General features: G+C 33.8%; 1 protein-coding gene across 3 annotated transcripts; it reads right to left on the bottom strand.

Annotated features, from left to right (window-relative positions):
* Positions 1-5,432: 5,432 nt before the first annotated feature.
* Positions 5,433-9,351, bottom strand: LOC133284871 (G-type lectin S-receptor-like serine/threonine-protein kinase At4g27290). Of its 3 annotated transcripts, none has more exons than XM_061481990.1 (7): positions 7,986-9,351; positions 7,754-7,873; positions 6,940-7,106; positions 6,632-6,842; positions 6,261-6,498; positions 6,024-6,174; positions 5,433-5,946 (listed from the first exon to the last, which is right to left on the bottom strand). In XM_061481990.1, exons 1-7 carry the CDS (start codon positions 9,268-9,270, stop codon positions 5,641-5,643), a joined length of 2,478 nt encoding a protein of 825 aa, XP_061337974.1. In that variant the 5' UTR covers positions 9,271-9,351; the 3' UTR covers positions 5,433-5,640. The 3 variants fall into 3 exon arrangements, with proteins under 3 accessions (XP_061337974.1, XP_061337975.1, XP_061337976.1); XM_061481991.1 differs by having other exon boundaries at positions 6,940-7,103; XM_061481992.1 differs by having other exon boundaries at positions 7,992-9,351.
* Positions 9,352-11,455: the final 2,104 nt, after the last annotated feature.

Below are 11,455 nucleotides of genomic sequence, written 5' to 3'. Positions count from 1 at the left end.
ACTCCTCTTAGCACCTAAAAGCCTATTTTTCCCAATTTAAGGAAGAGTGCCCTTTACAAAGGAGCTATAAGATTTCTCTTTGTCTAGTGCCTAAACCCAAGCTTAGCCACCTAAATAAATTATTTTACGCATAAAAGTGTTCTCACTTGGCGAAACAGTAACTCCAAACGTATACCTCCTTTGAAAATGGCCAAAACTCATTTTAAGGCCATACAAAGGAGCTACCTTATTTTCTTTTTTATTTCACCAACGCGAAGGTTGATACACCTTAGAATATTATTCCACGTATAAAAATATGCTCGCTTTGCAAAACAGTATCTCCTAGCACATACCTCCTTTGAAAATGGCTATAATCATATATAAGGCCTAAAGATGTAACTTACTCATTTTTCTTTTTATCTAACCTAACCAAAAGTTTAAACATCTAATTATATAGTCCTTAGGCCGTATAAGTACTCATTAACACAAACAAGCACTCTAAAAACATACTTCATTTGTAAACGGCTAAGAGGCACATAAAGGAAATCATGCCAATTTCATGATTCCAATGTTTTAGTCCATCAAATTCAAGCTTATCATACAATCATAATCATCATTAGGTAATAAAACTCATTTTACACATTAATTCATCCATTTATGCCTCAAAACATAAGACACCACTAAGCATCATTCAATTAATTCACTCAATTCACAACTTATATATACATATAAACCTTCACAAAGTGTCTAATTATTTTTTGAACATTAAACCCTAATTTTTCACACCAAGGCTGAACCTAGTGGAGGGAATACAAGGGATTTTTTTCAAACTTTCATCACATATTCATACTTATTTCACATTACTACAACTAAAACAACAATAATCCATCAACCAATTCAAATTTCAAACTCAAATATTTTCCATAACACATGCTCATAATATTCCAAACTTAAATCATATAAATCAAACCATTAGAATGAGGATTTCTTACCTCAAATCACTTATCCAAGGTCCAAGGAACAAGACCCAAGCAAAGCTCAATCAAAAACCACACTTTTACACTTGGATGAATAGTGCCACGAAATGGGAGGAGAGGAGAACTCTTCACACAAGCACTTTCAGCCCAAAATAATGGGTGGAATGGATTCACCACTATTTTTACTTAAACTTTCATGTATGGCACTTTGTATTTTGGTGGTTGTTTGTGTGAGAAATCAAAGAAAAGAAATGAACTCAAACCCTCCTCTTCCATGGCTGCACATCGACCAGCAGAGGGAGAAAGAAGATGGGGTCAACGCGCGTAGAGGAAAGAAATATAAGGATTTTACGGTGTGTAAATTTAAGTTACTTTAACTGGGTAACAGCTTATCTATCTACACACTTCCATCCAATACCAAACTTTTCCCAATGAATTAGAATATTTTTCCAGTCATATTTCTAACTTTACTTTTGCATTCTGGGTAATCTTTCCTACACCTATTTTTACCCTAAAAATCTTACTGATTGTACTTTTTACCTAAAAAGGAACCTTAATTTATTTAATTAGATCTTTTACTTAATTTAACTCATTTATACATGATTAAATATTTAATCACATGCCTTTTTCTAATTGACCGAATTAGGGGTATTATACTTTTTGGTTACTTTGGTTTCCAATTCTGGCTGTGACATGGAAGAGATTAAGCACTCTTAGGCAACCATTGTAATCAGTGCGAGCACCATCTCAACAATCAAAATCCACGCTTAGCCCATAATATAACTTTTAGGGGTTGTTTGGTTCAGGTAAAAAAAAATTTTACTAGGGAAATGTAATTACCAGGGATGTGCAGGAAAAGTGAGTTAGATAGGAAAGTTTAAAAAAAGTTGTTTGGTTGGACACAATTTTACCAGAAAAATTAAGTGAAATTCTTGAATCTGTGTTTGGTTGAAGATAAAATATTGATGGAAAAACATATTGAAATTACAAAAACACCCTTTTAAAAATGACTCTATAACTGCGGAGGCAACATCAATAAGGTTCACGTTCCTAGCTATTTCTCCACATATGTTTTGGATCTGTGACTGTACATCTAAGAACTCCCTTCTTTCTTCCTCTTGTTGCCATTACTGTTCAAGTATTGATGTTATGGCTTCAAGCTCTTCCTTGATAGTTGCAGAAGTTTTTTTTGGCTGTGAAGTTATAAAAAATATGCAGAGGAAGTTAATTTAGCATTTAAAAATTTAAATGCATCACAAACCTATATCTGCAGTAATCTTGTTTTGCATTGCCAATATAAGGATATAATTAAGTAGTTACTAACATTTCCAGCAAACCTCTTTTCTCCATGAGCTTATAGAAGACCAGAAAGCTCACGCTTAGCATCAAGCAAGGCTTGAAGTAGCTGTGCTCTTTCATCTTACTTCCGTTTGTTTCTTCATTCATACCATTTTGGGTTTCAGAACATAAAGATTGTGATCTACATATGCAAGCTGTGGCGGATGTGTGATGTATTGTGAAAAATTGTTTGCTCACGTGTGAGGGATATTCTTGTCATGGTTTTGTATCACTTTATTAACTTATCAGGTTTTTCAAGAAATACCACGTTCCAAGTTGCTTTCTCAATAGTGGTTTTCTTCCTTTTTAACATACAGTGGTTGATAGCTAGGCAACTGAGAGTGATGGGTAAATTTATGAAATCCTTCTACTAAATGTGAAGAACCATGAATGCTGGAATCACTTAGCTAGGAAATCCCTCAAAAATCTTGAACCAAACACCCCCTTAAGGTTTGGAGTTTAGAGATAGCTCGAGTCGTATTAATTTGTTCTACATGTTACTTTTTTTATTCAATCTATATATGTTTGAATTTGATTATTTTAAAAAATAGGTTTTTATTCAAATTAAGTCATTTTTTTTTAAAAAAAATGTTTTGGTTGAATTATAAAAATATGAGTACTATTTCATACTGAATTAGCTTTTGTTTTTTAAAGTTATAATTTGATCATTCCTAATAACAAATTTAAGTACTTAGACCGAGATAACTTTTATATGTGCTCTGATTCCCACGTCGCTACGTGTCTTCCTTACTTTGTGACAGTTGTGCTTCCTACTTGTCAAATCAAATAATTTTTTCTCTCTTTAATTAATTATTCATTTTAAAAGGAGATTTTTACTTTCCTTAATTTCTTTTAGGGTTAAATGTATCCCCGTTACATGAAAATGATTCTTCCCCCGCAGCAGGCATAAGGGTGAGCATGACAACCTTCCCAAAATCAATTTTTTTTAATTTTGTTCCCGGGAACAGAAATTGATAGAAAACTCGTTTAGTAAAACCTGTTTATTTTTTTGTTCCCGGGATGAACCAGATTAATTTTTGTGCTGAGGAACAGAAAAAAGAATCAGACAATTTCTACTTTTTTGTTTCCGGACACAAAATGAGAAACACTTATCTCTCTTAATCACTTTCCATCTCTACCATCATCACTACCACCATTATCATCCCAACACGACCACTGCCACCATCGTCGCCGCCATCGTCGTACCACTAGTGCTGTTGTGACCACCCCCACCACCACGATGCCACTGCCACCATCACCACCACCTCCACCCATGACTACCACCATGCCACCACCACCACAACTACCACCGCTGCAACCACCACAAACTGTCACCGTCACCACCACCATCACCACTACCGCCATCAACCACCACCACCATCAACCACCACCACCATCATCGCAACCACTGCCGCCACCGTCACCATCAGCATCACCACGCCACTGTCACTGCCACCACTATCATCGCTACCACTACCACCACCGCTACCATCACCATCACTGTCACCAACCACCACAAGTTATAAAGAGAGAAAAAAATATTGACCTGACTCCACCTAAAATTTGAATTTGCGAGAAGATTTCTCTTCTCATATTAAATGAGAGATACATAACCCTTTTTTTAGTTAATGCTCCATTTCCTTCAATTTATACAAAATTATATATAATAAGATATTTTCAAATCACTAGTAAAACAATATTTTATTAATCAAATCAGTTTTTGAGTTTCTACAAAACTTAAAGTTTCAAACGCTGTATTTTTTTATTTTAAATTATTTTTTAATACCAGTAAAATAATTTTTTTTATCAATTAAGCCAAATTTTTTAAATTTTTTATAATTTATATATTTTTTATATTTCATCTGTATTTTATAATAACTGTGTAATGAATACTTGCTAGTCTTTATTATTTTTTAGCTTCAATCAAATAATTTTTCAATCATTTTATATCCTTTTCAACTATTTAATGAACAAAAGATGTTTATTTTATAAATTCAAGAAAAAATCGTCTTAAAATTAATTATAAATTAATATGACATTAATTAAATTTTTTTCATAACTGATTACTTTAAAAATGATTATATGCATAGTTGATTTTCAACAATTTTTTTCACAAATAATTCTGACACTAACTTAAAGCATGTTTTGACCAATGTTATAAAAATCGGACCGACCCGGTCGGGTTGACCCGGAAACTGGGGAATCGGTCATGTAACCGGTTTGATTTTCATATTGAACCGGCCATGTTACAGAATTGGTGTGACCCGGTGCGACCCGGCCGGTTTTCGTAAAAACAGGTGACCCGGTCTGTTCAACCGGTGACCCGGTCCGGTCTATAAAAAAATAAATAATGTATTTTCATAAATTAATGTCTTTTTTTTTTTTTTACTCTCAAACACAAATGATTTGTTTTCTTTTGAAATATTTGAGTTATTTGTAGCTTATTAACTTATATAGATTATGTACCTAAAACACTAATATTATCTTGATTATGCAATATGCAGGGTAATTTTGATTTGATTTATAGTTAGAGATATCGTTTACTGAATCTGAAACACTAGTATTACAAATATTATATGTTTGATTGATCTTTTGTTGAACAATGATATGTAATTTATTATTTTCATATAAAAATATTTGAAATTAGTATATTTTTTTACAAGTATTTAAGTATATTTATAGTTTTTTAATATAAATGGTAGATTTACATATACTTACAGGATCATGCGGTTGAACTAGTGACCCACTCGTTGAAACAGTAACCCAGTACCTCGACCGGGTCAATAAGCGAATCGAGTTTAATAATAACATTTATTTTGACTCCAACAACTCATACCTGGAAGGTAAATTGCAAGATTTCTTGCCAGTTGCCACTTGCGACTCGCAAAACGCTAGGAAAGAACGAGAGACAATAACAACAGTCAACTTTGGTGGCTGATTAAGTGATTAATAGATAATTGAAATTTCTTAACATTGTTATCCAAAGTTTCCTTTCTTCTTTTTCAACTGAGTAAACCTCAAGCTTTTATGCAGCAGTCACACTTTTTGGTTTACACACATTGAGATATGTTAAGAAAGTTAATAACACAGCAATTTTGTAACTAGTGAAATAATAAGAGCATAACATTGTCGTTCCCTCTTTTTATCTCTGTGGTTACCAACTTCCTATAGCACAATCATCTCTGACTATGTAACCTCTTTTTATACAGTATCTATGCCTAAACAATAAAAGAACTGAAAAAATCTTCTTCTCTGTTGTTACATATCAATCAGTGCATATTTGAAAGTTTCTCTGATATGTACTCACATGATCAATGTTGTAGTTTGTTTTTAATTTCATCTATTTTCATCGAGCTTCTAATAAGGTGATAGTTATTCCATTGGTTGAGATCATTTCACTTCTACCTGAGTAAGAAGTTGCTGCATCCGAATCCTTTTTTACATAAAAACCAGGCTCTTTTGGCTCAGCTAATTCACTCTCACTTCCCAACATTAGAACCACAGAAGACATTACAGGCCTATCCTCAGGGTATTGCTGAACACATAAGAGACTAACATGGATGCAACGCAATACCTCTGATAGAACACAAGAGTACTCTATGTTTGAGTCAATCAGTTCTAAAGCCCTTCCCTCTTTCCAAAGACTCCATGCCTGAAATCATAGAATAAGAAAAATTACTTGTCACAAGTTTCTATGACACATCTAAATTGTAAATTTATCATACTTACATGAGTTACAAGGTTAGGAGTGTGGTTTTCGAGATAAAAACCTCTACTTCTCTTTCCACTTATAATCTCCAGCAACAAAATACCAAAACTAAAAACATCAGATTTCATAGAGAAAAGTCCATCAGCAGCATATTCTGGTGCCATGTAGCCACTGCAACATACCATCAAAACTAACAATTACTATAAAAGAAAGTGTCTCAAAACAGATCACACAAAGCTTTGTATTGAGATACTCACTAAGTTCCAGCTACTCGCTTTGTGTTGCCTTCTGTCTGATCTCCTCCAAAGATTCTAGCAATGCCAAAATCTGATATTTTCGGATTTAGCTTGTCATCAAGCAAAACATTACTTGTTTTGAGGTCTCTATGAATTATCCTCAATCTAGAATCTTGATGAAGATAGAGAAGACCTCGAGCAATTCCACAGATAATGTTGAAGCGCTTTGGCCAATCTAGCAATTTGCTTTTAGATTCATCTGTTTCATATGAATTAAATCTATTGACCCAATTGAATTCTAAATTACAAAATTCAGGTTTATAAACTCTAGAGTTATATTGGAATCATTGAATTAGTCCATCAAAATATAAGCATTGTTCTAATATTCATACCAAAAATCAACCAATCCAAGCTACGGTTAGTCATGTATTCATAAACCAGCATTCTGTCTTGTCCCTGAATGCAACAACCAAGAAGCTTAACAAGATTTCGGTGCTGAAGTTTTGCTATCAGTTTTACTTCATTCTTGAACTCAGTCATTCCTTGTCCGGAGCTTCTTGAAAGCCTCTTCACAGCAATTTCTTGTCCAGTTACTAGTTTTCCCTACACAATAACATGTATAAGAAAATTAAGATACTGTTTATCATATAGACACTTTTTTGTAAGTCTATTTCCCATATACTAAACAAAATTGAATCACCTTGTAAACAGGTCCAAAACCACCTTCTCCAATCTTGTTCTTTATTGAGAAGTTATCAGTGGCAGTCACTATTGTTGAAAGGTCGAGAAATGGGAGATCAAGATCATCCTCACTACCTCCTCTATTTTGATCACCTTCCGTTAGTTCTAAAATATCTGAATTCTCTGCTAAAATGGAACAATGGCTTTGTTTTAGTTAAAGGCATAATGTATATGCTAGTGTAGTCAAGTCAATACTTTGCACCATTACAAGGTTAAACGGATAAATGGTCAAAATTCCCCCATGTAGTTCATTTAGTACACTTAATCTGCATTTTTTCTCAAATTGATCATAGTTTTTACTTTGGCCAAGATAGATAAATTATTGCAATGCAAAAGAAATTACAATGGTTATGCAATAAAACCAGAGAGCCTTATCTAACTAAGAGTTTATGACAAAGAGCATAAAAATGGGTTATCTCAACTACCCTACTGATTTAACAAGCATGTCGAGGATGACTGAGAAATATCATAGCAAGGCACACTAGTCTTCAAGATACTCTTCTATGTTCGAAAATTTACAGCCTTAAATAAATTTAGTTTGGTTAACTACTTTCTTACCCTGAATGAACTTGATTGTGTAAACAAACTGTTAAATAATTCATCTTCTTTTTCCATTTAGAGGTGAACACAGACATGATTAAATAAATAACAGAGTAATAACATTTGTAGGAAGTTGTACTTGCCAGGTGAGATTCTTAACAATCATCTTAAATCAAACAAAGAAACAAAAACAACCATTCTTCTAGAGAAAATGATGATAAAAGTATTCTTACCAGTTATCCTGCGCCGTGCAATGTAGATACGACAACAACCAACAAATAGCATCACTGAAATTATAGCAATGGTGGTAGCAACTATTATTGTCAGCTCCTTCTTGTGCCCATCTTGTTCTTCTTCATGGTTGAATTTGATAAATCCAAATAAACAAATTAATAAAAATGTGGCTACATCTTGTACCAAATATATATATAAATATAAAGTTCATTGAGATAACAAAGACCTTACCCTTACCTAATTCTGAAGCATCCATTCGAATATATAGTTCCTGCCCAGCATCTTGAAACTGTCTAATATCAATTAGATCACCAAACCACATGACACAGCCACTACCTGCTCCCGCTACGTCTGAATTAGTATAGGCCATGCAAGAACAGTTATTCAAGCACTTGAATCTGCATTCGTCTAGACCTATTGTCTCATCCACCAAAGTCTGTGTAGTGTCTGGCACTTTTACACCTTCCACTTTCACAAATCCATCCTTGAGTTTCTCAGTGCAGTTTAATGGTTTATTACGGACACATCCTTGAGTCCAATCAGATGAGTTCCATGCTTCTGGTGACTTGGGACTGAACCCTCTTAAACATTGGCAGATTTGGGAGCCTGTAATTATGCAAGTTCCGTAGGCTCCACAGAGGCGATAATAGTCACAATTGTCTTTTGGAAGTGACTTATAAACCTTCCAAATTTGTTCATCTTCCATCCATACATATCGGTAACACATAGAAGTGGTTTGATTCACTACCAATCTTGAGATTACAGAAACATTCTTGAGGCTATACATGTAGTACATCTCATCCTTATTGGATATGAATATGAAATCATAAATGGGGTTAGGCTTTTGATCTGGTATGCCACTAAAATAAAGGCCATTCCATGGTCCAATTCTTACATACTTTTCTGTTCCCTTCATAAGATAAACCTCAGGATAATTATAGAGAAATGAACCCCAATAAAAGTCTCCTGGGGATGGATCATAAGGACTCTTCCAAGATGTCATTCTCCAATTCAGACCAATTCTGAGGTTCCATCCCAACTTCATCCCTGGCAGTGCTGTATCAGATGGGTAATCAAAGCTTTGCCACAAATAGGCTTTAGGGTTTTCTTCACTCTTGTCTCTTACCACGAGATTCCCTGAATCTAGAAGCTGTGCCACTGGATTCTGTGCTTGTTTTTCAGATGTTGTGTACCAAACAACCTCGTCATGTTGTCTAAGGACAAGGTTGCAAGTGCTGTTCAGTGTTAAGATTCCAGAGGAATCATTGATGGCGTTGACCCCGTTTGCAACCCAAACAACCGTCTGAATTTGGATATTCTTGTACCAAATTCCCAGATAACGTTTGTTGGAATTCTCAGGGCTGAAGAAACCAAGTTCAAATTTTCCACCTTGGGAAACCAAGGTGATGCCATCACTGATGGACTGGGATAGAAGAATGGTATCAACTGCTATGGAAAATTTGAGAGAAGGGATAAGTATATATGCAACAATGATCAATAAAGAAAGAACATCCATTGAATTTATATTCTGGAGAACTCTATTGTTCGGCTATATCTATAAATAGTACTAATGCTGCTTAAAGCAGAAAGCAATGAAGAAACACAATAAGTTAGTCATTGTGGTAGAACTCGGTTATTCACTTGGAATAATAGAACTAGCTATTTGGAAATGGCCCTGAAAGTATAACTGAGTTTAATTTGTTTTATGTTTGGTATCTTGCGTATTAGAGTTGAAAAACAAAGCACAGATATCGATAAGTTTGTGCAACATCATTATCAAAGTATCAATATAAATTGAGCTTCATAAATAAATTATGCCAATTCTTTTTATACGTCTCGTCAATTTGGACCAAAGCACAAGTTGGTATACTACACCAAGTTAAATAACATAAAGATATGTATAATATTAATAATGGGTGGAATTTTCTGTTGCCCTGCTTGTATTTAATTGATTATGTGACCACAAGCAAATGCCGGAAAACAATTGCGAATACAAAGGGGAAGTGGCGAGATTCATGACTTTTCTATGTTTAAGTGGAAATGGATATTTTTAACATATAAGTCAATGCCGTCTGAAGACTTAAAAGTAACAAGAATGGAAAAAGGAAGAATCATTTATTGACTTTAATGGTTCCTCTAGAAAATGAATCATTGCATGATTTTAAAAATTAAAAAATCTCTAATAATGTTGTATTAAAGAAAAAGAATGGGGTGCTTCTGATTTGCGTGGGTAATTGATTTTTGGGAATATAGGTATGAGATAATTTTATCTTAGGCACGTACATAAAAGTGTGTGAGATCTACTAAAAAAAAGAGCGAAAAAAAACAAGTGAGTCTCACCCATTATTTTATGCGTATGAGATAAAATTATTTCATATAACTTGAGAAACTATATTATATTCATTTTATATGTAATACCTCGTCTCCAGTCGGTTAATTAATATTTATATGATAACAAGCACATCATACTTCATAAATTAAATGCGGAAGCTAACTGTTCAACTTTTTATTTTTCCTTATGTATTACAATTTTCATCACTTCTTTGGTCAAAATAAAACGTGCAACATTTTGTCTGTATTTCGGACCACTGGGGATAATTCTCACCATGAAAATTTCAACATGATTGACAGTTTAATATAATCCAAGCATAAATCATATTACTCAGCTATCCATGGCATAGGTTATCCCATACATACAAGTCTCCAATAATGTCCATGATGTTACTTAGATAATTATATCAAACTCACAAAAGAGAAGCAATTAAATAAGTAACATAGTGTTATCAAAAAAAAAAAAAAAAATAAGTAACATAGACCTGAGTGTACATCAGTAACAACACATATACAACTATCAACATGGCAAAGACATCCCCTATACTCATCAAAAGAATACATGGCATGTATGTAACACCCTGTGTATATCCGGTTTGTTAATATCAAAATGGTATTAAGCGCAGCTTAATATTAATAACTTGCAGCGGAATCAACGTTAGAATTACAAAGTGAAATTTGGATAAACTTTTTTCCTTTATCCTACGTGTTACAATTTGCATGATTAATCTTACTCTTACCTATTATCCTAATCATCGTCAATTATTTACTTGTAATGTCGATTGATATCAAAGTTATCCACTAATTACTTTATTATTGCTACTTGCCTTTTCTTTAACATTTATTAAGGCACCACACTCCTTAGAAGTGGATTTAAGCCTTACATATTTAAGTTCCATAAGGTCACAAGCCTTTCTTTTTAAACGTTTATTTTTACTTCTGTTCGCAGAATATCCGGATATTTGTCAGGGACATATCCGGATATTAGATCACCAATATCCGGATATTCCATGACAGTGGATAAATGGAATATCTTTCTCTACAGGATGGGGTTTAGCATTCAACCCCCTTGCCCCATATTACTTCATCTTATGCTTAGTTGTCCTTACCTAAGACATACCATCACATAATCGGTTTAATTAAGCTATTTCATATCTTTATAAGCATCTAAGTTGTCATATTTCATGGTGTTTAAACAACTATTACATGCATGAACGGTGACACCTAACAATCATTTAATTAAGCCATCTCACATACAAATCATATTACAAAAATAAGGACCAACATGATTAATACATAATCCCCAACAACAATACATCAAGCATATTACAATATGGCATAGACAATGCCTATGCTCACATCAAATGCGC

Source organism: Gastrolobium bilobum, unplaced genomic scaffold (genome assembly GCF_033153095.1).
Source record: "Gastrolobium bilobum isolate Gb01-03AN ecotype WA unplaced genomic scaffold, APGP_CSIRO_Gbil_v1 utg2769, whole genome shotgun sequence".
In the NCBI taxonomy this organism is placed as follows: Eukaryota; Viridiplantae; Streptophyta; class Magnoliopsida; order Fabales; family Fabaceae; genus Gastrolobium; species Gastrolobium bilobum.
Note: the sequence above shows the minus strand (reverse complement) of the source record. Positions and strands in the feature narration are given on the sequence as shown.

Excerpts from the sequence above, each read along its gene's own strand:
- LOC133284871 (XM_061481990.1), bottom strand. The coding sequence starts at position 9,270 with ATGGATGTTCTTTCTTTATTGATCATTGTTGCATATATACTTATCCCT. Across the intron at positions 6,843-6,939 it reads GTTTTGGACCTGTTTACAAG|GGAAAACTAGTAACTGGACA; the intron begins GTGATTCAATTT and ends GTTATTGTGTAG. Across the intron at positions 6,175-6,260 it reads AAGCGAGTAGCTGGAACTTA|TGGCTACATGGCACCAGAAT; the intron begins GTGAGTATCTCA and ends GGTATGTTGCAG.